This window comes from Acinonyx jubatus, chromosome B1 (assembly GCF_027475565.1).
Source record: "Acinonyx jubatus isolate Ajub_Pintada_27869175 chromosome B1, VMU_Ajub_asm_v1.0, whole genome shotgun sequence".
Classification (NCBI taxonomy): Eukaryota; Metazoa; Chordata; class Mammalia; order Carnivora; family Felidae; genus Acinonyx; species Acinonyx jubatus.
The window spans coordinates 187,944,371-187,970,307 of record NC_069382.1 but is presented as its reverse complement, the minus strand read 5'-3'; the positions used below and the strand labels follow the sequence as shown (position 1 = coordinate 187,970,307).

General features: G+C 36.4%; 1 protein-coding gene across 1 annotated transcript in view; it reads left to right on the top strand.

The window, feature by feature from the left end:
- Window positions 1–19: 19 nt before the first annotated feature.
- Window positions 20–25,937, top strand: part of NCAPG (non-SMC condensin I complex subunit G) — a 44,203-nt gene continuing 18,285 nt past the window's right edge. Inside the window, exons 1-13 of the mRNA XM_053217535.1 lie at window positions 20–309; window positions 1,498–1,701; window positions 2,177–2,405; window positions 5,073–5,218; window positions 5,467–5,551; window positions 6,590–6,782; window positions 7,466–7,615; window positions 11,993–12,133; window positions 13,156–13,279; window positions 14,795–14,881; window positions 15,200–15,379; window positions 17,567–17,677; window positions 21,362–21,481. Coding sequence (XP_053073510.1) covers window positions 199–309; window positions 1,498–1,701; window positions 2,177–2,405; window positions 5,073–5,218; window positions 5,467–5,551; window positions 6,590–6,782; window positions 7,466–7,615; window positions 11,993–12,133; window positions 13,156–13,279; window positions 14,795–14,881; window positions 15,200–15,379; window positions 17,567–17,677; window positions 21,362–21,481 — 1,881 coding nt within the window. The 5' untranslated portion in view covers window positions 20–198. The remainder of the gene's footprint in view (window positions 310–1,497; window positions 1,702–2,176; window positions 2,406–5,072; window positions 5,219–5,466; window positions 5,552–6,589; window positions 6,783–7,465; window positions 7,616–11,992; window positions 12,134–13,155; window positions 13,280–14,794; window positions 14,882–15,199; window positions 15,380–17,566; window positions 17,678–21,361; window positions 21,482–25,937) is intronic.

The window sequence follows — 25,937 nt, the reverse complement described above, 5'->3', positions numbered from 1 at the left end:
CTTCCCGCTCTCGCGGCAGTCTCGCGGTATTTGCTTCTCCCGCGGGAGTTTTTTGAACGCTCTGGCGGTAACCCCACCCTGGGTGCTTAGCTGCCGGCTGACCGGAGCCTGAGGCGACCTTGGAGTTTTGTCCTGCGGTCGGTGGGGCCCGCTGTACCCCTGCGCGGACGAGGCTCGTCCCAGCCAAGTCACGGAGCCATGGGGGCGGAGAAGAAGCTGCTGTCGGTTAAGGAGGCCTTTCAGTTGGCGCAGCAGCCGCACCAGAACCAGGCGAAGCTCGTGGTGGCGCTGAGCCGCACCTACTGCACGGTAAGCGCGGCCCCAGCCTCGGCCGCCGTCCCCCTGCGCTCCCGGGACCAGCCTCCCAAAGGGGTCTCCTGTGGGTGGCCCTACGGATTCCAATCTTCTTAACATTCCGCACCCAGTTCGGAAAGGTCTGGAGACCTCCCCGAGGTCGTCCGCGCAGCCCCTCTTCCCTGCGGCCTCCGGCGCGGACCGCTAATTCTTTGTGAATTTGTAGAGGGACGTTTACGATCACCGAAGCGGCCCGGCGCCAAGTGCTGGGCCGCTTAGTAGATCCTGAACGTGGTTCGTGGGTGGTTGTCCCTCAGGTCACCGCCCACCTTGGGAAGGCCGACCGTCGGTCAAATTAATCACAGTTAAACTGAGTTGAATCACCAAATAACAAATTAACCCTTAGTACCTGGCTCTCCCTATTTATGTAAATACTGTTGTAGGTGGTACCCTGAGAATAGGACACTGAATTTTGGGAAAAGAAATTATCTTGAGGTCCAAGAAAAATTGTCAGTATAATCGGGCTTAAGGATATGAGTGAGATAGGATGTGAAAGTTATATTAAAAGGAAATTGCCGTGGAAAAGGAAGGCTAACTGTGGTAAAATAAGAAAGCCACTGTTGATTTTGGGTTGTTTCAGGAAGAAGGTCTTTTTTTAAACTAAACTGGCACCAAGGCATATTGAGGATTCAAGGGTATTTTTTTTTTTAATTAATTTAAAAAAAATTTTTTTTAAGTTTATTTATCTCTGAGACAGAGAGAGACAGAGCATGAGCGGGGGGAGGGGCAGAGAGAGAGGGAGACAGAATCAGAAGCAAACTCCAGGCTCTGAGCTGTCAGCACAGAGCCCGATGCGGGGCTCGAACTCACAGACCGCGAGATCATGACCTGAGTTGAAGTCGGTCACTCAACCGACTGAGCCACCCAGGCACCCCCAAGGGTATTTAAAAAAAAAAAAAATGAAAGGGATCCTTTCACTGTCAAAATTCATGTTTGTTTTCTTCCTTGGAGAAGTAAATTGCTCAGGAGAGAAATTTGTGCAAATATTTTTCTTTCAACAGTTTGGAAACTCACCTGAGAGTTTACTAAATAATGATTTCAGTGTAAGTAATTATGAGTAGTGCTTTCATCAGTCTTAGGGTACTCTTGGGAAAAAGGGATTATATCAATGCAGTTTGTGAAGGGTTTCTTTTTGTCTTTCAGATGGATGATAAGACCATTTTTCATGAGGAGTTTGTTCATTACCTTAAGTATGCTATGGTGGTCTATAAACGTGAGCCAGCCGTGGAGAGAGTAATAGAATTTGCAGCAAAGTTTGTTACTTCATTTCACCAATCAGATACGGAAGATGATGAGGAAGAGGAAGATTGTGGCATTTTAAATTATTTGTTTACCTTTCTTTTAAAGGTATGAAAACTAGAACTTCGGGGAAGCATTGTAGAAAATTTTGCACTATTAAAAGGGCCATCCATGGACGTTTGTATGTTTTAGAGAATGAAATATTTCGTAACTGAGAAAATGTCTGAATGAGTCTGCCTTTTGTAGGAAATATTAGAACTGTCATTAGGATTAAAAAGTGGACTTAAAGTAATTCCAGCATTAAATTTTAATGACCTCTGTGAGCCAGTTCTCACGTCATTTGTTTTAAATGAGCTATTTTAGAAGAATTCCTCCAACAGAAGTATGCTCTTGTAGTTGAGCTTATACTTACTTTGAGCTGTGTATATTGTGGGACTTGATGTAATGTATGTTTAGTATACATAGGGATCAAGGTAATCTTGTTTCTCTGCAGGTAATGGATTTGGTAACTTTTTGTATTCTAAACCTATAGAATTCAAATGGTATGTGATTGTAAATAAATTTTGATTTGTTTCCATTTCAGTCTCATGAAGCAAACAGCAATGCAGTTAGATTTAGAGCATGCCAACTCATAAACAAGCTCTTGGGAAGTATGCCAGAAAACGCCCAGATTGATGATGATTTGTTTGATAAAATTAATGAAGCCATGCTTATTAGATTGAAAGATAAAATTCCAAATGTGAGGATACAGGCAGTTCTGGCTCTTTCACGACTTCAGGATCCCAAAGATGATGAGTGTCCAGTGGTTAAAGGTATGTGTAGCCTCCTAAATTCCTTTTCAGTTTCCTTGACTTTGTTAAATTCTCATCAGAGAGGGTTTTTTGTTTTTTGTTTTTTGTTTTATTTTTGAATATATTCTCTCTCTGGCTCTCTCTTTCTCTCTATGGAAAAGTATAGGTTTTATATGTATATGTATAAATATATGACTTTTAAAAATACCCAAGTAGCTACCACCCAGCTTAAAAAAATAGAGCCTCAAGGCACCTGGGTGGCTCAGTCGGTTAAGTGTCTGACTTTGGCTCAGGTCACGATGTCATGGTTCATGAGTTGGAACCCCGTGTTGGGCTCTGTACTGACAGCTCAGAGCCTGGAGCCTGTTTTGGATTCTGTGTCTCTCTGCCCCTCCCCTGGCCGCATTCTCTCTCTCTCTCTCTCTCTCTCTCTCTCTCTCAAAAATAAACATTAAAATAAAATAGAATCATCAGTACCTTTGAAGCCTGTTTTACATCCCACCCCAATTACATCACTTGCCCTCACAGTTCATGGTTACCCTGAATTTTGTGTTAATTATTCTTTTGCCTTTGTGTTTAAACAGCCATTTGTGTGTATCTCTAAAAAGTTTTGCCTATCATTTTGTATGCTATGTGAATCATATTTTTCTGCTTTCAACAATTATAATTGTAACATTCATCCATGTTGATAATATTTATTTACTGTTTTGTTTTTTTAAATTATTTTAAATGTTTATTTTTGAGAGAGAGCGGAAACGGGGAAGGAGCAGAGAGTGAGAGAGAGACAGAAGATCCCAAGTGAGCTTTGTGCTGACAACAGAAACCCCGATGTGGGGTTCAAACTAACAAACTGAACCGTGAGATCATGACCCAAAGTCAGATGCTTAACTGACTGAGCCACCCAGGTGCCCCTTATTTACTGTTTTATAGCATTGTGTTGTATAAATGTAACACGGTTTATTATTTCTAATATTGGTAGACCTTCTAGTTTCCAGTTATTTTGCTCTGAAAAAGTAATGTTGTTGCTATGAACTTCCTTATACCTGGCTTCTGGTACACAGGTTAAAGAGTTTCTAGGGGGGGCGCCTGGGTGGCTCAGTCGGTTAAGCGCCCGACTTCGGCTCAGGTCATGATCTCGTGGTCCGTGAGTTCGAGCTCCACGTCGGGCTCTGTGCTGACAGCTCAGAGCCTGGAGCCTGTTTCAGAATCTGTGTCTCCCTCTATCTGACCCTGCCCCGTTCATGCTCTGTCTCTCTCTGTCTCAAAAATAAATAAACGCTAAAAAAAAAATTTTTTTTAAGAGTTTCTAAGGTATATACCTAGTGTGGACTTGTTGGGGTATGTGTGCATTCAACTTTATCAGATAAGGTACAGTTGTTCTACAAAATAGTTTACCAATTAATATTCCCAGTAACAGTGAATAAAAGCATTCGTTGATCCATATTCTCTCCAGTGTTTGATATTGTCAGATTTAATAATTTTTTTAATCCAGTTGTGTGTATGATATATATCCTTTTTATGCATCTTTTCATTTGTTTAACAGTTATGTTTCTTCTATATAATGTCAATGTGTTCTCATTTTTTCTGTTGGTTTGTCTTATTGATTTACTGGAATTCTTTATATATTTTGGAAAGAAATTTTTGGCTTATATGAATTGTTGATCTCTTTCAACTTTAGATGGCTCTTTGTTTCACTCTCTTTGGGACGTCTTGTTGGACAGAAATTCCTAATGTCAAAATTACTCGGTCTCTGCCTTTATTATGATTTGCACTTTTTTTTCTTTTGATTTGCATTTTCTTTCATTTAAGAAATTATTCCCTACTTCTGGGCTCATAAAGATAGTCATATTCCACTTTTCTATATAGGTCTGGCTACATTATGGGACCTTTTTCACTTTTGTCTTTGTCCCTCTTACTAGCTTTATAATCAATTTTGATAACTAATGATAGTTAATATTTTTGGTGTTAAATGGTACACATAGTATTGTATAAAATATATGTTTAGTAGCCAACATGTACTTAATAATAAAGATGGGGAAAATTTGAGAAGTAGAGGTGAATAAATACTTAAATACAGGAAATGGATTTGTTTCAGTGAGCAAAATCAGAAGTAACTTCTTTAGGACTCATTAAAAATCAAAATAATTAGCCCTTTAAAAAGCATTATTAGTTTAAAATAAACTGCCTGCAATACTAGACTTTCTTCTAAATCTTGAAGAGTGGTGAAGACATAATCTTAATGGTAAATTTTTCCATGATCTTTAGGGCTCTTTGTTTTCAGTTTTAGCCTATGTGCCTAGTCCTTTGACAAATTTCTTATTCTATTCTTTTTAAAAGTTTATTTGGAGAGAGAGGGAGGGTCAGAGAAATAGGAGAGAGAATCCCAAGCAGGCTCTGCCCTGCCAGTGCAGTGTGCGGCTCCAACTAACCAGCTGTGAGATCGTGACCTGAGCCAAAATCAAGAGTCAGATGCTCAATTGACTGAACCACCTAGGTGCTTCTCTTATTCTGTTTTTTTTTTTTTCTTTAGGGAAGTTGGCAGAAAAAAATCTTCAGGTAAAATTAAATGTGTAAGACTAAAAAAAATGAATATCATTTTAAGGATATTGTTAAATATCAAAATGTGGGCTATCTTATGACTTGTTAAATATTTCTTTAATGTACTAAAATGTATTGCTCTTTTTTTAGCATATGCTACTTTGATTGAAAATGATTCAAATCCAGAAGTTAGGCGGGCAGTGTTATCATGTATTGCACCATCAGCAAAAACTTTACCAAAAATTGTAGGGCGCACCAAGGATGTGAAGGAGGCTGTGAGAAAGCTGGCTTATCAAGTAAGTCAGTCTAATAACTTGCATTCTTAAAATGCTTTTGAAGAATATTTGGCATATAATGATTTCTTCAGTGAGATATTTATGGATGGAGAGTATAGGTAATTTAGGTAAAATCTTATTGCATTAAATGTGTTCCAGATATTAATTTGTTTTAGAAATTATGGGTTATTTTCTTAGATGAAGGAGATATTACTAGTTACGAAATATATAGATTATGTTGAGTTTAATGACCACCTTATCTTTTTAAGGTTTTAGCTGAAAAGGTTCATATGAGAGCTATGTCCATTGCTCAGAGAGTCATGCTTCTTCAACAAGGTCTTAATGACAGATCAGGTAAGATCGACTTCTTTAAATACATAACTTGAGAAGATTTTGGTTTAGTAGACTTACAAGGTTTAGAAAACATGTTTCCTTAATTATGTGAAGTAAGCCTACCATTGCCTCAGTCTGTCAAAATTTAGCTTGGTATGTCATGTAGAAAACATTTCATAAGGTTAAAGATCGTGGTAATTAAAGGAGCAGAATTTGTTTTAATTTTCCTGTGTTGTAAAACACATCTGTAAAGATGAAGAAACTATATCTTAAGGATGTATAGCTAATTTATATCAGATGTAGTGCAGGATATCTTTTTGAACTCTCTGTCTTCTAAAAATGTGCCATCTATCCCCTTTGTGTATATCTTGATAGGAAGGTGTCCTGTGCTGTAGAAACAGAATTTAGGAATTATCAGACTAGTATAATTTTCCTACCTTTTTAAAATTCTTTTTGTCTTTGTTAAAACTAGAGAATCTGCTTATGGGAATGATGAGGAATGATATATTTTAAATTTCTAGTCCCCATGAGAAGGCTCAGATGGCTTAATTTTGCTGTAGCAAGAAAACTTGAGTTTCAAAACATTGTCAGAAGACTAATGACTAAGAGGATGACTTAAAAACTAAGAATAAATTTTGTTCAGTGATATATGCTTATGTGATTCACTATTGCAGATAGCAAGCGTGTAACAGATGAAGTCAGGCAATGGGTGAAATAATAGCTATCATAATGTCAGGACTAACACTTGAAGTCCAGTGAATCCAGGGGAGAAGGAATGCAGATATTTTTATAGGCTGTGATAGTAGTTGGGTATTTGATTTGAACTTTTCCGTTATTACTTGGAAGTGGACAGCATAGTGACTTTTGCAATATTATTGTACTTTTATTTTCTTCTCCAGTATTTTTCCTTGTTCTTCCTCTTAGTCTCTATTTTTATTATAAATACTGATTTTATGTCAACACTGAATCTGATGATAAAAGGTGATTAATACAGACAAAATATAGGAAATGGAAGCTAGAGGGAGCCTCTGTTCACTTATATTTCAAATGACTTAACAGATGCTGTAAAACAAGCAATGCAGAAGCATCTTCTCCAAGGCTGGTTACGTTTCACTGAAGGAAATATATTAGAGTTGCTTCATCGGTTAGATGTGGAAAATTCTTCTGAAGTGGCAGTCTCTGTTCTGAATGCCTTATTTTCAGTGACTCCTCTTAATGAGCTGGCAGAAATCTGTAAAAATAACGATGGCAGGTATATACTCATTATTTGAAATGTGATAATGATGAACTTCTGCAATTAAAATTAGTCCCCTTTTCTGATTACTTCAGATTGTATCAGTACTTTTTATCTACCCCACTTGTGTTTTCTTTACTGTGGTGGATGTCTTTTTTATTCTTTTTGTATAAGAACTCACTACTTTATCTGCATAGACAACTTTAGCTGCATTTTTTTTCTCATTTTGTTACTTTGGTTTTTGCATTAGCTTACCATGGAAAGTCCAACTATATGCATCCCTATTGTATGTTTGATTCTTTTTTTTTTTTTCTTTTGCTTTGAATGTTTTTATTTGTGTATGTGTGAATAAGTTAATGACTTTGCAATTAAAGGATGCTGGTTATAAATCAAGTCTGCTTTTCCCATTTTTTATACTCAGTTCAAAATTCTTTTTTATTTATTTTGAAAGAGCAAGAGAGAGCATGTATGAATGGGAGATGGGCAGAGAGAAAGGGAGAGAGAATCCAAAGCAGGCTCCTTGCTGTCAGTGCAGAGCCCAATGTGGGGGTTGATCTCATGAACTGTGAGGTCATGACCTGAGCAAAAATCAAGAGATGGACGCTTAACTGACTGAGCTACCCGGGTGCCCCTACTCAGTTCAAACTTTTACCTGGATATTAAGCTTATGTTTTGTCTTATTCTCTCCCTTTTAAATTAAGGAAGCTGATTCCATTGGAAACATTAACTCCTGAAAACGCTTTGTATTGGCGTGTCCTTTGTGAATATGTGAAATCGAAAGGAGATGAAGGTGAAGAAGTTTTGGAGCAGATTTTGCCAGAGCCTGTAGTATATGCAGAGTATTTACTAAGGTAAAATTCTTTGCTTTTGTTTGTATTGTAGTTTTGGTGCTGTATGTTTCAGTCCTCTATACCCCTCTGTCAAAGTCAAGCTGGATTGGGAATCAGTTCAAAACCATTTTTTTTTGGATAGGCAAGGATAAATAGGAATGTACATTGAGTCTTTCTGAAGAATACTCTGTACTGGACAGTATACTGAAAGAGCAGAAAGTCAACATGTTTACGGTATTTCCTTAAAGCTGTTAGGGTATGAATATGAACATTTCTACATAAAGGTGATGATGTGTTACTTTTGAAATTGTTTGGCAAACCTTTTCTAAGGGTCAGACAGTAAATATTTAGGTCTGTAGGCCATACTGTGTCATAATAAAAATTATGGCGCGGTGTTACAAAAGCAGCCAAAGAGTATGTGATGAATGATTGTAACTGTTTTCCGACAAAACTTGTATCAATGTTTATAGACACTAAAATTTGAACTTCATATAATTTTCATAGGTATTTTCAGATGTGTGTGTATACATCCATATATAAACAAGCTTTCATTTAAAAATGTAAAACTCTTAGCTTGCACGCTGTATAAGAATAAGCAGCAGGCTGTATCTGGTGCATGGGCCATAGTTTTCTGACTGACAGGGTGAACCTTTGAGGCCAGTTTTAGTATTAATTAAGACTGTCACTGTTTGACTTTTTGTTTTTTAAAAAATTTTTTCAAAATACACCTTTTTCATTATTTTAATTCTGATTTTTAATTTTATTTTAAAATCATACCATTAAAACATGAATGCAATTCTTGTCAAAATTCAAATATAGAAATATGTAGAAGAAAAATGTGGAAGTTCTTTTCTTTTAAATGTTTATTTCTTTTGAGAGAGCGAGAGCATTTGTGGGATGGACAGAGAGAGGGAGAGAGAGACTCCCAAGCAGGCTCCAGGCTCAGTGCGTAGCCTGTCACATGGCTCAATCTCACAACCATGAGATCATGACCTGAGCAGAGATCTAAAGAGTCGGTCACTTAACTGCCTGAGCCACCCAGGTACCCCTGGAATTTTTCTATCGCCCTCTAATTCCTCAATTCCATTTATCTTAGAGTTAACAATTTGGGGTATATACATTCAAATCTCTTTCTCTACATTTACATGCACGTATATGAAAATGCATGATTTTTTTTAAGATATCACACTATACATTTTTCCTCAACTACTTATATCTGAGATCATTATACGTTGGTACATACAAATTTATCACACTCTTAACAAGATGCCATTTCATAGTATGAAGGCAATATTTGATTTACTCCTCTGTTAATGGACATTTAACATGATTTCCAGTTTTCACTGATAACGTTTTGTTAAATCATACATTGTTATGTGTGTTTGGGATTTTGTGGAGTTGATTCCCAGAAGTAAAATTGCTGGACCAAAGGTTATGTATATTTTGGTAGGTTTTGGTGTGTAGAGTTTTTAACTTTACGCTTTTGATGCATTTTTTAAAAAGGTTCTTCCATAGAATATGAATTACAAGCCTGAATTCTCTTTGTATGGAATATAAATATAGTATTCTGCTTTTGCTTAATGATGATTTAACATAAGTCAGGAGTCGAAACTATAAATGCATTTTAATTTGTGTGCAAAATATTGAATCCAGGGTAAATATCTTAAATGTAAGCCCAATATGGAAACTTATAGCCTCAGTTCATAGTAATATCGTAAAAAAATGTGTGCATCTACTGTTTCAATAGTAGTTGTTTCAGGCTTTAATATTTAATTAGAGTATTCATTATAATGCTGTTTGGGCCATGTTGCAGTGTTTCCAAAATTAAGGAGTTTGATGCAATGCTTAACATATGACTTGATATAAAAGTAATAGATGCTTATAGAAGATAAAGAATATTAGGAAATAAATACTTAAATAACAGGGAGAGCCTCTCCTCAAGGATTGCTTCACAGATTAATTCTTACTGAAATACAGGTAAGGAGCTTGGTTCTTTTGGCTCTAAGAAGTCAGGGATTCTTATATTTCCTTTGTCACTTAATCCGTGGATTTTGAAATAGGTAACTTTAATCAACTTGCGTTTTTTCACTTGTAAAGAAGAAAACTTTAAAAATTGTAGTTTAATTACTATTGAAAGAATACTTTAAGAAATAGAATGGTTTTCTTTTTGGAGGAACATCACTGGATAGGATTAGTTTATTCAGGTACAGAAACAAAATTAAATGGAAAATTGCTTCCTGATAATCTCAGGAATATATTTTCAGACATTTTGTAGCAGGAAGAGTTAGTGATTCATAATTCTGATATGAAACAATTTCCTGTTAACTGATGTATTCACATAAAGAAATCAGGGATTTTTTTGTTAGTTTATTTTTGAGAGAAGAGTGAGAGAGAGAGCATGAGCAGGGGAGGGGCAGAGAGAAAGGGAGACACAGAATCTGAAGCAGGCTCCAGACTCTGAGCGGCCAGCACAGAGCCTGGTGTGGGGCCTGAACTCGTGAACTGTGAATCATGACCTGAGCTGAAGTTGAACAATTTAACCGACTGAGTCACCCAGGTGCCCCCACAAAAACAAAAAAAAAAAATTTTTTTTTTTTAACTGTGTATTTATTTTTGAGACAGAGAACATGAACAGGGGAGGGGCAGAGAGAGAGGGAGACACAGAATCTGAAACAGGCTCCAGGCTCTGAGCTGTCAGCACAGAACCCGACGCCGGACTCGAACCCACGAACTGTGAGATCATGACTTGAGCCGAAGTCGGATGCTTAACAGACTGAGCAACCCAGGCACCACAGGTGCCCCAATTTTTAATTTTTTTTAAGTTCATTAATTTATTTTGAAAGAGTACGTGCCTGTGTGCATGTGAGTGGGGGAAGGGCAGAGAGAGAAAATCCCAAGCAGGCTCCACGCTCTACCCAGAGCTCAATGAGGGGCTGGATCTTACAACCGTGAGATCATGATCTGAGCCACAATCAAGAGTTGTATGCTTGGGGTGCCTGGGTGGCTCAGTTGGTTAAGGGTCTGACTTAGGCTCAGGTCATGATATCGCGGTTCGTGAGTTCGAGTCCTGCATCAAGCTCTGTGCTGAAAGCTCGGAGCCTGGAGCCTGCTTTGGATTCTGTGTCTCCCTCTCTATCTGCTCCACCTCCTTCCTCTCTCTCTCTCTCTCTCTCTCTCTCTCTCTCTCTCTCGACCTGCCTCTCAAAAATAAATAAACATTGAAAAAAATTAAAAAAAAAAAAGTTGTATGCTTAACCAACTGAGCTACCTAGGTGCCCTGATTTTTGTTGGCATTTTAAAAATGACATTTTTCATCAGGATTGTTTTTCATATTACTTTCCAACCTAAAGGTACCTAATTGTCTAAACTTAAATTCTTAAATCTGTCTTAAAACAATTTTTTTTTAATGTTCATTTATTTTTGAGAGAGAGAGAGAGAGAGAATGCAAGCAGGGGAGGGGCAGAGAGAGAGGGAGACACAGAATTTAAAGCAGGCTCCAGGCTCTGGGCTGTCAGTACAGAGCCCAACTCGGGGTTTGAACTGATGAACCATGAGATCATGACCTGAGCTGAAGTCAGATGCTCAACCAACTGAGCCACCCAGGTGCCCCTAATTCTGCCATTAAGTAGCTTTTTTTGTTCACCCAAGATAGGGAAACCTTCTGGTAGGCTGTTGAATATAATCTAGATGAGGGTAAGCATTAATTTGGGTAGTGATGGTAAGGATAAAAGGGTAGTTGATGGTGCTTATTTAGGAGTATCTACACTAAAATAAGAACAATACAGATGTTAGTAGGGCCCTTAAGCAAGGAAAATACAAATTCATGAAGCTATCTGTATTTTTCTGATTTTTTAAAAGGTCATTATATTCATGGATTACTCATGTAATTAGCATTGATTATTACTATTTTTTTAAACAAAAGAATAATGGTCACTTAGGGATGATGAGAGAAGACGTGCTCTTTATGAAAAATTGTGTTTTGTTAAAGGGATGCAGAACTTTATAACTGAGAATACTGGTGACTGAAATAATGTTACCAACTTGAGAGACATAAATATTGCTTTTTGAAAATTCCCCGTAAGAAATTTGAATCTTTAATTAATACATTTTCATATAATACAATATAATATGATATAATATAATATGTATAACATTATTATATATAATATATAACATATTTCATGTACTTAAGGAATATGTTTTTGATGCAAGCCTGTAAGTTTGTGAAAATTTGTAACAATAGCATAGAGTTTACTCTTGAAGCCGAATTAGTATAATGTGTTATAAGCATCCATATATATTTGGACTAATAATGAACTGAAAAAGATTCCTTCTGACTTCACGGGGAGCTGTTTAATGTTTTTTAACAGATTTTACATTTTATTCTACTTGTTTTAGTTATATTCAGAGTATTCCAGTTGTTAAAGATGATAAGAAAAGTGATTTTTCCTATATTGGAAATTTGATGTCAAAAGAGTTTATAGGTCAACAATTGATTCTAATTATCAAGTCTTTGGATACAAGTGAAGAAGGAGGAAGGTATGTCTAAATATTAGCCCTAGTCCTAATTTGCTCTTCTAATATGCTATATTGAAATACGGTCTGTTACAGTGTGATTAAATGTATTTAAACTACCTTTCTAAAGTGCTAATAAAGAGCTTTTTCTTTCCTCTTATACGTATAACATATAACAGGAAAATACACCGTTTCTCTTTCTCCCTCTCTGTGTATGTGTGAATACACACATGTATGTGTATGTATACATGCATATATCCATACATATATATGCATATATGTATATATGATTAACTCTTGAGTAACAGAGGGAGGGGGTAAGGGCACTGATCCCTCATCCCCCCCATGGAGTCAGAAATCCATGTATAACTCATAAAAAACCTAATTATTAACAGTCTCTTGACTGAAAGCCTTACCAATAAGCATAAACATAAAAACATCAACAGTTGATTAACATGTGTTTTCTATGTTATATACCATAAGCATAAACATAAAAACATCAACAGTTGATTAACATGTGTTTTCTATGTTATATACCATATTCTTATAATAAGGAAGCTAGAGAAAAAAATTAAAATCTTAAGAGAAAATACAGTACTATATTGTATTTATGGAATTGTACTATACTGTATTTATGGGCAAAAATATGCATATAGGTGGACCTGTACAGCTCGTATCCATTTTGTTCATATATATGGAAAGTACAAGTTCCTCATTCAGTTTTTTTCAGAATAAATAAAATTGCAGGTTTTGCTTAAAAATATTTATAACAGGCAGGATTAGTAATATATCTAAAGATTTGATTCACTTCTGATATTTTGTCATTTCATCATGTTGATTTATGAAAGATTGTAGGATCATTTATAAATATTACTTTTTTGCAGGACATGAATTTTTGACTTAAAGTCTGTACACATTTTTGTATTTATAGTGATAAAAAAAGAACTGAGACAAATGTAATTAAGTCTGCAGGATAAGTGAAATGTTACAGATAAAATGTGTTTCTAAGGTCATGTTTAAATTAAAATATTTCTTTTTGAATGCAGGAAACGACTACTGGCTATTTTACAGGAGGTTCTTACTCTGCCCACAACCCCAATATCCCTACTTTCTTTTCTTGTTGAGAGATTGCTCTGCATTGTTACAGATGATAATAAGAGAACACAAATTGTAAGTAATTATCTTCATTGTTGATAAAGGTTAAGAGGTTTTGGCTAATGATATTTAGGATTGTCTTGTTTTCAGTAGTTTTTGCTTTTTTGTCTTTAATTGCTTTTTGTTTTAGTCTTTTCTGTTAAGTTTTTAAACTTCTTAAAACTGAGTCTTTCTCCCACACACACTTTTTATTTCTTTTTAAAGTTTATGTATTTATTTTGAGAAAGAGAACAAGTGGGGCAGGGCAGAGAGAGAGGGAGGCAGAGAATCCCAAGCAGGCTCTGCACTGTCAGTGTGGAGCCCAATGTGAGGTTTCAATTCACAACCTATGAGATCATTTCCTGAGCTGAAAGAGGCAGACACTTAACTGACTGAATCACACCCAGGCACCCCTACATGTTTTTTAAATTTATTTTTGAGAGAGAGAGCGTGAGCAGGTGAGAAGTAGAGGGGGACAGAGCATCCGAGGCAGGCTCCACACAAATAGCAGTGAGCCTGATGTCGGGGCTCAAACTCACGAACTGTGAGATGATAACCTAAGCCGAAGTTGGATGCCCAACTGACTGAGCCCCACACGCACATTTTAAAAATTCTCTTCTTTCTTCTGTTAGTCCATCATTCTGTTGAATCAGTTTGAAATAGAGCAGGTTAGGGAAGAGGTGACACATGTACCTTAGTCATAGGGGTTTTGAGAGCTGGCTCAAGTTATTCATACCTACGTTCAAATCCCTTCTGGTACTTTCTGGCTTTGTGACTTTGAGCAAGTTATTGAATTTACTCTTGTACAGAATGAGAATAGCAATAAAACCTACCTTTTCTTGTTCAATGAAATAATGTTCATGAAGTGCTTGGTAAATACAGAAATAAATGTTATCTATTATAATATTGCCAAGTATTTTCTCGAGATAGTCAAAAAAGACAGCTCTGTCAGTGTTTTTCATAAATTCATGTACTGAGTTGCAAGTTAATTCGGAGGTTGTCTTTTTCCAGCCCTTCCTTATACGTACTTAAACATAAATCCTTTCTACAATACAGCATTCCCAGTTAGTGGTTATCCACATCTCCTTAAGTACCTTCATTGGGGATGTAGCCTTTTCCTAAATCAGCCAACTCTGATGTCCCAGTGGCTGTGAGAGGAAAAGTCTTTAGTTAATGCTGTCATTATTTTTGCAAGAGGGAATTGAGGATTACGGGCAGAAAGTTTTAGTTTTTGGTCCCTAACATTAGATATTATACTCATTTTTCTTGTTTTTTTTTTTTTTTTGCGTATGACATGAGAGAATTTATCTTCAACATCTGTGTGCCTGTTTACCTTCTTATAATCTTGGAATTTTTAGTTAGATATATTGTTTGGTCATTTTTTCCCCCAAATTGCCTAGAAGGTAGAATATGTGCTATTTTTACTTGTGTGTTTTGCTCTATTTTTTAGGAGATTGTGGATACTATTTGGAATTATGTATAGCAAATTTGGTGTCATTTTATCATATAGAACATATATTAAATCATGTACTCTGAATTATAATTTATCAGGTTACAGAAATTATCTCTGAGATTCGGGCGCCCATTGTTACCGTTGGTGTTGATGATCCCGCTGACGTAAGAAAGAAAGAACTCAGGGTAAATTTCTTCTAAATTAAAGAAATGTTTTGAGAATAATGTAGTTGTATAAGTCTTTTATTTCCTTTTGCTGCATATTTTCAAAATTGTTCTCACAAAGTCACATTACTAACTATAAATTGTAAGTATCTAAAATGTTACCAGTTTATGCTGTCTGAAAGATTTGCCTGTCTCTGATTCAGGAAGAATACAACTGTTTTTGTATATGCTGGACTCGGCTGAACTTTTGGGTTGTTGTGATTTTAAATAATACTTTTCAGTTTGCTATAGATTTTTATATTAATGGTTTTTGTTAAAGCAATTTATATCTTTCCTTAGATGGCTGAAATAAAAGTTAAACTGATTGAGGCAAAAGAAGCTTTGGAAAATTGCATTAACTTACAGGATTTTAATCAAGCATCAGAATTAAAAGAAGAAATAAAAGCATTAGAAGATGCCAAAGTAAAGCTATTGAAAGAGACAGAGCAACTTGAAATCAAAGAAGTTCACATAGAGAAGGTATAGATAACTTTTTCATACTAAATGTCAGCAGTTATTAATCATCTCAACTACACTTTATTTTCTTTCTTAACTCCTGCCAGTGTATGTTTACTTTGGAGGGGTTTTTAGCAGTATCATGAATTAATGCGAAAATAGTTTTTCCCTTTTGTTCCTTTTTATTTTAGACTTTAAAAGGCCTCAGTTAGCTTTAATTATTATAACTAGGACTTTATTTGCTCCCTTGTCATGCTCATCTCTGGAGCCTACAGTCTTTTCTTCCTTGCTAAGGAAACTTACCTTCTAGTATTTTCTTCTGTTTGGTTGTGTGTGTGTGTGTGTGTGTGTGTGTGTGTGTGTGTGTTTTGAATGCTTTAGGAAAAGAAAATGTATCCATCTATCCATCTCTCTCTTCATGGAAGACTCATGACCTTTCTGAGCTAGGAAAAGAATTTCTATGGTAACCATACGATTGTACATATAGTTTTTAAAGCTTAACTTTTTAACTTTTTGTTCTTAGAAAAAGCTAAGGAGTTTTGTTATTTTAAATGAAATACTGAACATTTTATCTAGTAACATTTAAAGTTTAGTTTCAGCAGTCGTTTTTTTTAACTTAGTTGTATTTGATAAACTTGTCACTTTAAGATAGAATGGTATCAGTTGCTCTAATATTTGATGTTAAATTTCATTCAGGAGATCTTTTAGAATTTTTCCTTTTGTAGTAAACATCATTTATTATTTTACTTTGAGTTTGGGAAGTGCCAGTTGAAGTATGCTCGAAGAGAATGCTGGATAGGAAAGAGGTTACTGTTCAGGAGCATTTTGTAAGTTATACCATATCCTTGATTTCTCTAGTCATAGACATCCCTGCTCCAACACTCCACTTTCCCATTGAATATGCCTGAATTTTATTTTCATAGCTAGCATCTTATCTTGTTTGACAAAGTATGGATCATTGTGGGTGCTTAATTTGAGGAACGGATTTAAAGTGAAAAATAAAAATGTAAACTGAAAAATGATACAAACTGCAGGTCTGAATTGGGAAATTGTGAACAAACATGGCCTATCATGATTAATATTATTTATTTAACTTGACTTGCTTTGACTATTTGTGTCTTCATTTGTCCTATTTAAGGGTTATAAATCTATTCTTGTTGTTGGCTTCCCCAGGGGAAGAAGTGTTTTCACTTGACATTGGAATAAAAATAATAATGTAAGCTAACAGTTCCAGGATGCTTTTTCTGTGGTAGTCACTGCTTCAAGCACTTCACAAGTATTTGATTCTCACTATAACCTTATGGGGTTGGTGCTATTTTCATTTTATATAGGAAAAGTAACTTGCCCAAAATTACACAGATAGTAAATGGTAGAGACAGGATTCAAACCCAGCCGAGTCAGGCTTTAGATTTGTGCCTTTAATGCACTGTATTGTTTCTTCTTGATGTGTTTTTAAAGGAATCCTGTAGGCCCATGGAATGGCTTATATGAGGGTCTAGAAGTTTAAAGAGTACCTGCTGTGTTTAAAAACTTCAGGTTCATATGACTAGAGAAGTGAGGGGAGAGAAGTAAGAGATAAATCTTGTGGAAAAATTAAGGGCCAGGCCTGTTAAGGTCTTGTATAAGCAGTATTTAAAATTTTCTGCTTTAGCCAGGGATCATGGTGAATGACTAAAGGTTTTAAGTGGTAGGATAAGATTCATATCTTAGTTAGAAAATAGAGTGCAGAGTGATAAACGCCTAGGCAGGCATAGTAGTTGAAGACTTATAGTAATGTAGCCTTGATATGTATACAGCCAGAAGAAGACAATGATGGTGGATGTGGAAAGAAGTGATGGATTTGAGGAGTATTTAGGAATTAGTAACAGGGAGAAGAGTGAATCCAGAATGTACCCTAGGTTTTTTGGTTTGGACATTTGGTAGATAGCAGTGTTATTTATGGAGATAGCACAAGAAGAGAAAGGATTTGGGTAATGATGAGTTCTTTTGGAAATTTTGAGTTTGAGAAGCCTGTGAAACATACAAGAGGAAATGTAGCAATTGTATGTATGAATCTGAAACTTAGGAGATGGATGGTAAATGGAGTTGTATGATTGGATGAGATTGCCCAAAGAGACAATATGCCTTAGAGAAAGCCCTGAAAAAGCTAATATTTAAAGGATGGGCAGAGGACATTTATACTAATGTAGAATATTTTGTGTTTCATTTTAGAATGATGCTGAAACACTACAGAAGTGTCTTATTTTGTGCTATGAATTGTTGAAGCAGATGTCCACTTCAACAGGTATAGGTGCAACCATGAATGGCATCATTGAATCGTTGGTAAGTTGGTGGCCTTTGAAGCTTTATTTAGCCCACTCCTTCCTTAGTTTGTAAGTAATATGTTCCTTGGGGTTCAAAAGAATAAAAAGATAATCATCTTTAGCATCTGATAAATATAAATGGTAAAATAAAAAAATTATATAGTGGCTACTTCATATTGTGAAGATTAAATTAAGATAATGTATATAAAAGACCTCGTATATAAGTTACACTTATCCCTTTAACAAGTTTGAAAAGTTATACTAGGAGGAGATGTAAAATATTTTCATTCTTTGAACAGTAACAGGAAATACTGAAACATATTAGGTATATTTAAGTCCTGGAGTCTTGCCATATATAGAAAGACTCTGAGACTTACTTTATGAGCCCTGTGAAAGGAATTTGGGTTTTTTTTCCTATATATTTAAAGACGTTTTACTAAAGTAACTCGTCATAGAGATTTTATTAACTATAGGGACACAAATACTGCAAGACTCTAGTAAAACAACATTGATAGCAATATAATGCAGACCGCATGTAACTTAACATTTTCTAGTAGCCACATTTAAAAATTAAAAGTAAATAGGTGAAATATAATTTTAATATACTTAACCGAATATACCCCAAATATTTTAATGGCATCATTTGCTCAATATTAAACTGTCGAGACATTTTACATTCTGTTCTTCATACTAAATCTTAATAGCACATCTCAGTGTGGACTAGCACATTCCAAGCATTCAGTAGCCACATGTGGTTTATGGCGACAGTATTCCATAGTAGGGTATTCTTACCAATGCTACTTATTCAAAGCAAAGTTTGAATGTATCTAGGCTCTTCCAGGATCCTCCCTCAATTGTTTTTACTTGGGATTAATGAAAAACAGCCAATGGATGTAATCTAAAATCTAGTTCCCTGGGGTGCCTGGGTGGCTCATTCAGTTGAGCGTCCGACTTCAGCTCAAGTCATGATCTCGTGGTTCGTGGGTATGGCCCCACATCTGGATTGCCCCGTCAGTACGCCCGCTTCGGATCCTCTGTCCCCCCCTCTCTCTACCCCTCCCCCACTTAGGCTCTCTCAAAAATAAATTAGAAAAAAACCCACAAAACCACAAAGAAATTTAAAATCTAGTTCCCTGAATTGTCATGAGTTTCTAAATGCAGTAAAGATGCCAGTTCTTGTTTACGACAGTGTAGAACTTCTGATTAAAAGTAGCTTTTACTAAACCATTAAAATTTAGTTTCATTCTTAGTAGAGCAAATGTCTTTAGTGAAAAGTAGTAGTTTTAAAGTTCTACTTGCATACTTTATGTCTGGTCCTATTGCAAGAGAATGGTAAAGTATGGTATAATTACATAATTGGAGTGGTAAATATGAAGACTATACATGTAGGGAGAAGATACACAAATTTGAGTGAAGGAAGAACACAAAATTGAATAGTCATAATGATTTTAAGTGTACAAAAACAATTTATGTCTAAAGATTGAAGGAAGGGGCGCCTGGGTGGCTCAGTTGGCTAAGTGTCTGACTTTGACTCAGGTTGTGATCTCACAGTTCGTGAGTTCGAGCCCCGCATCAGCTGAGGCTGTCAGCTCAGAGCCTGGAGACTGCTTTGGATTCTGTGTCTCCATCTCTTCTCTGCCCTTCCCCTACTCACTCTGTCTCACTTTCTCTCAACAATAAACATTAAAAAATAAATAAAAAATAGGGGCGCCTGGGTGGCGCAGTCGGCTAAGCGTCCGACTTCAGCCAGGTCACGATCTCGCGCTCCGTGAGTTCGAGCCCCGCGTCGGGCTCTGGGCTGATGGCTCAGAGCCTGGAGCCTGTTTCCGATTCTGTGTCTCCCTCTCTCTCTGCCCCTCCCCCGTTCATGCTCTGTCTCTCTCTGTCCCAAAAATAAATAAACGTTGAAAAAAAAAAATTTAAAAAAAATAATAAATAAATAAAAAATAAAGGTTGACGGAAACTAGAGGGATGTAAATGAGTAAGATATTTAGATAGAGGAGTTATATTTTAGTGAAATTACCATTTTTAAAATAAAAATCGGGGTGCCTGGGTAGTTCAGTCAGTTGAGTGTCTGACTCTTGATTTCAGCTCAGGTCACAATCCCAGGGTTGTGGGATTAGGCCCTGTGTCGAGCTCCGCACTGAACGTGGAGCCTGCTTAAGATTCTGTCTCTTTCCCTCTGCCTTTCTTCCCACTGCTCATGCAGGTGTTCTCTCTCAAAAAAAAAAAAAAAAAAAAAAATTAAAATTAAAATTAGTATCATGAAGTTATTAGTTGAGCAACTATTTATTGAACATCTATATACTAAATGCCAATGATAGAGTATACACGGTATACAAAACATATATAGACTGCCCTTGTGGATATTCTGGTCCAATGATTGGGACATCAATCAAATAAATAAGTGGAAGGTTTTGACATTGATAATTGCTATGAAGAAGAGCTGTATGGTCCTATGTGAACTTAAAATATGGGATTTGTTCCATTCAGGGAAGGTGACCATAATCTGATATTTGAGTAGACCTTCACTATGTGAAAAGGGGAGGGAAGAATGTTCTAGATTTCTTCTCTCCAATATGGTTGCAGCCAGCCACATGTGGCTGTTAAAAACCTGTGGCTAGGAGCTCCTGGGTGGCTCAGTTGGTTAAGTATCTGACCTCAGCTCAGGTCGTGATCTCACAGTTGGTAAGTTCAAGCCCTGCATCTGGCTTTCTGCTGTCAGTGTAGAGCTCACTTCATATCCTCTGTCCCTCTCTTTCTCTGCCCCTCCCCTGCTTGCATGTACGCTCTTTCTTCTGCTCTCTCTCAAAAATAAACATTAAAAACAAACAAACTTGCGGGTATTAACAACTAGTCTAAACTGAGATGTGCTGTTTCAAAACACATTTGGTTTTGAAAACTTAGCACATACAACACAACGTAGATTATCTGAAAATTTTTTCAAGTTTGTTTATTTTGAGAGAGAGAGTGTGGGCGCGTGCAAATGAAGTAGGGCAGAGAAAGAGAGGGACAGAATCCTAAACAGGTGCCACACTGTCATCATGGAGCCCGATGTGGAGCTTGAACTCATGAACTGTGAGATTATGACCTGAGCCAAAATTAAGAGTTGGGCACTTAATCGACTGAGTCACCCTGGCACTCCCTCAATTTTTAAATTTTGATTACATGTTGTAATGTTAATATTTTGGTTATACTGAGAATAATAAGATGTATTAAAATTAGTTTCACATGTTTCTTTTTAATGTGCCTACTAGAAAATTTAAAATGACATATGACTTACATTGTATTTCTGTTGAATAGCACTGCATGGAAGGCATCAAAATCAGACCATCGTTAAGCAAAGAGTGAGGGGTAGCATGGTATAAGATGACACTAAGAAATACCACATAATGAGACAAATGTCGTGTAAAGGAGTTTTATCTTTGTCTTATGAGCATTGGGAAGCTATTGAGTCACTTTTAGCAGGTGGAGGGGGACGTGTCTCATGATCAGACCGTATTTCACTCTGGCTATATTCTCTGTTTTAGCAATTTAATATTTACCTTTTTTTTTTAATCTGAAAATTGATGTCGACAGTATGGATAAGAAGTAGATCTATGAAATCATATAGAAATTACCTCTTTGACCATGTTTTTAATAATAATGCTGTTATAAATTTCTTATCCAGGTCAAAACTCTTTTAACTTCTAATTCATTTTAGATTCTTCCTGGAATAGTAAGTGTTCATCCTATAGTAAGAAATCTGGCTATTTTGTGCTTGGGCTGCTGTGGACTACAGAATCAGGATTTTGCAAGTAAACACTTCGTATTATTATTGCAGGTAGGATTTATCTTGTGACAAAATCTTGACTGTATTTTTCTGAAATAAATATTCAGAATCTGTGGTGATAATGTGAGTACTCTACATTTATTCTGTTCCAGGGCTTATTGATGACAGTGACTATTATGGATGACTTCTAGGGACTCTGATTTTTTTTCTTTTTTAATGTTTGTTTATTTTTGAGAGAGAGAGAGAAAGAGAGACAGCATGAGTGTGGGGAGGGGCAGAGAGAGAGGGAGACAAAGAATCTGAAGCAGGCTCCAGGCCCTGAGCTGTCAGCACAGAGCCTGATGTGGGGCTTGAACCTACAAACCATGGGATCAGGACCTGAACCAAAGTCAGATGCTTAACTGAGCCACCCAGGCACTCCTAGGGACTCTGATTTTTATCTTTTGATTTCTTTCTTAATAAAGTTGAGAAAAGATGAAATGTCAATTATTTATTTATTTTTAAAAAATGTGTTTTTTTTTAACGTTTATTTATTTTTGAGACAGAGAGAGACAGAGCATGAACGGGGGAGGGTCAGAGAGAGGGAGACACAGAATCTGAAACAGGCTTCAGGCTCTGAGCTGTCAGCACAGAGCCCGACGCGACTCACGGACCACGAGATCATGACCTGAGCCGAAGTCGGCTACTTAACCGACTGAGCCACCCATGCGCCCCGAAATGTCAATTATTTAAAGTATTTTTAAATTATATATAACAAAAATATATATAAAATATATATAACAAAAATTATAGCAAACATTTGTTGAGTATGATATGCTCAGCATTATTTTATGCTTAGGAAAAAATAAGGTCATGAAAAAAACAAGATAAAAGTTGCTGTCCTAATGGAGCTTACATTTCAGAAGAGGAGACACACAGTGAAAAATAGCATGTCAAATTGAAAAAAAAAGAGAGTAAGGAATGGAAATAGGCAGAAGGATCTGTTTGGTCAAGAAAGGCCTGACTAATAAATTGAAATTTGGACCAGTCCCAGGAAAGTTGGAGAATGAGCCATGTAGATATCTGGGTAAGTTGTTTCTGAAGAGAGGGAAGAACAGGGGAAGGGCCCCTGAAGTAGGACTTTGTTTCACATGGTCAAGGAACAAGGGGAACTATGGCTGGGGCAGATTGAGCAAAGAGGAGAAGGGTAGGAGAAAGGATTTGCAGATAATAGGATGTACATGTCTTCTGGGGACTTGCAGACTTCGCAGTGAATGAAATGATAAGGAATGGGAGGATTCTGCATACAGGATTATTATGATCTGACTGGGTATAATGTTGATGTAGACCAGGGGTTGGCATACCTTTTCTATAAAGGGATAGAGAGTAAATATATTTTACTCTGCAGGCCACATGGTGTGTCTCAAGTACTATTCTGTGATGCAGGTGTGAAAACAGCCATGGCAATATATAAATGAGTTTGTGTGGCTGTATTTTAAAAAACTTATTTACGGACACTAAAATTTGAATTTCATACAATTTTCACATGCAACGAGGTTATTTTTTTTTAATCATTTAAAGATGTGCAACTCTTCTTTATTTGAAGGCTGTGCAAAAACAGGCAGCAGACTGGGTTTGGCCCCTCACCCATAGTTTGCAGGTCTCTAGTATTTAGGGGTACAAGTATGGAAGCGGAGATGCTCATAGGAGGGTATTGCAATAATCCTGGAAAGAGATGATGATGACTTGGACCAATGTTCAAGTGGTTACTGGGGTCTTGAAAAGTGTTGGTAATCTACATTTGAAGATGGTATCTATAGAATTTGCTGATGAATCTGATGTGGATGTGAAAGAAAGAAATTGAAGATAACTAAAAATTTTAGTTAAAATAATTGGGAAAGATAGACTTGCCCTTTCCTGTATGGGGAAAACAGAAACAAATTTTATGGTGGATGAGATAAGGAGTTCAGTTTTGGGTGTGATAAGTTTGAAGTTTGAGTTGCAAGTGCATATATTGAATAGGCAGTTGTATGTGAGTCAGAGATAGGAGGGACATGCGAGTTGGAGAGAGGGATCTAAGTCTTTATAATAGTATCCAGTGCTTAGAGACTGGATGTTACCTGAGGGATGAATGTAGAATGAGTAGCAGTCTTGCCGTTGTAGTTCCCTAGGGCTTAGGTAACATTTAAAGGAATAAATAAAGGAATAAAGGAATAAAGGATAAAGAGGAACCAGTAAAGACCAAGGTGAAGTGGACAGTAAGGGGAGAGTGTGATGTCCTAGAAGGCAAGTGAAGATGTTATTTTCCAAGGGCTAGCATCACCTAACTGTCTATTGCTGGTGACAGGTTGATGAGGATTTGTAATTGCCCATTTGGGGCAAATAAGGAAATATTTGGTGACTTTCATGAGCGTAGCTTATATGGAGGTTAAAGTTTTATAGGAGTGAGCCGAAGAGAGAATTATGAGAGGGGAATTGGAGATAGCCAGTGTAGACTACTCTTTCAAGGTTTTGTTTTTGTTAGGACCAATAGAAATGGGGAGGTAGCAAGAGAAGGATATGGGATAAAAAGAAGAGGTGGGGTTTTTTGTTTTTTTTTTTAAGTTTATTTATTTTGAGAGAGACAGCATGCACGTGAGCATGGGAGGTACAGAGAGAAGAGGGAGAGAGAATCCTAAGCAGGCCCTGCTCTGTCAGCACAGAGCCTGGTACAGGGCTGGATCCTACAAACTGTGAGATCGTGACCTGATTTGAAACCAAGAGTTGGACGTTTAACCAACAGAGCCACCTTGGCGCCCCAAAATATTTTTGGTTTCAATTTTTTTTTAAGGTCGAGAAAGTTACAGTATGTTTGTAATACTAAGGACAAAGGCCTAGTGAGAGGAAAAAAATGATAATATAGGGAAGAGAAGGCAGTTGCTAGAGTGCTATTGGGTAGACAAGAAGGGATGGCATCGAGTGTACCAGTGGAGTATAACTCCCTTGGACATCTGTCTTTAACATTTGGGCCTGGCTTAACTTCAAAAATATACCTCCCTCCATTTCCCATATAAAAAGACGATGCGATTAATGTAGCATCTGGTGTTGCCAAATGGTATAAAAAATTGCAAGGAATTTTAGTGCAGATTGCTTGCCAACAGGTTAAATGGGAATACTTTGTGTGCTCAATTTGAAAATAACATGTGACAACACAGATCGTCATTTTCATGAAAAGATTATTTTAAAAGACTGAACTCCACCAATAATAGAATATTCCTTCAGCAAGAAACCCTTATCTTGGAGCATCCTTTAATGTTGCAGTCACATTACCAGGAAAAACAAAGTATACAATTAAAGAGAACTTGGGGAAGTCATGTGTTCTGGAAATGGTCAAATTGTTTGTGGCTTGTATCAAAGGAAGAAAATTAAAATTGTACTTACGTCAAAAGACAGTCATAAGAAATTTCAGAGTTTTGTTCTGGTTTCCTTTTTTGGAACGTTTGGCATCTGATCAATTTATTTAATGCAGTGATGAAATTACTGTTGCTGTTTTGTTTATATTTATCATCCTATGCTACTGTTGTCACAGGAAAATTTCTGTTATTGTTAGGTCCTTTTGGAAACTTGAAATGTCAGTATTTAAAATGATGTGAAGTTCCTTTCTCAAAGAAACTGAAAGAAAAATATTGGTACTTTGTTCAGATGAATCATTTTTAGTGCTTGGCTGTATATCTGGTTTTGCTCCAACATGCAGAGTGAATCTCCATGTATAGCGAGACATTCTTTTTACATCAGCAGGTATTGGCATCACTGGTTCTGCTAGTAATTCTCAAGAAAGTCTTGTTTACTATTGTGAAATTTTATGGCTTTATAGGTACCCAGGGAATAAAATCCTGTATTTTCAAAGAGATTTTACTAAGAAATTAGTGTACATAAACTCTCTACTTTCCTGTCTTCCTAGAAGATGGGTCTTGTACTAGATTGACCCGTGGTCATTACTTTTTATTTTTTAACGGGGAAGAAAAATCTTATTAGAATGTTTGATAGTGAACAATTCATTTATGTCTAAGTGTATTTTTTTTTTTTGCTCTAAAAATGGGATAAAACATTAAGATATTCTGTATACCATTAAGAATGCTGCTGAAAAATTATAAGTTTTAGGCTGGAAGTCTGATAGAGAAGATATAAGGTAGACAGTTATATAAAATTTCTAGTATTGCAGCAAAGGAAATACCATAGAACTTTCCCAGAAAATAATTAAGTTCAGTTAACCTTTAAAGATGAAATGTGGATTTTGATCCTTTTCATTTTTGCTGGCATAATATCAGTAATAAGTGCTGTGGTCATTTTAGTCCAAAGAAATGCAGTATGAATGTAATGCTTATGAGTGGCCTGGACCATTCTGAAGTTATTTAATACTACCTCATCTTCCACTTGACAGAGAGAGCTTGTTACTGTTTGTATTTATATATGTAATTTTCTGTAGTAGAAAGGAATTGTCAAAATGAGGCAGGTGTGAAAGATAAATGATGTTTTTTATGAAGACCAT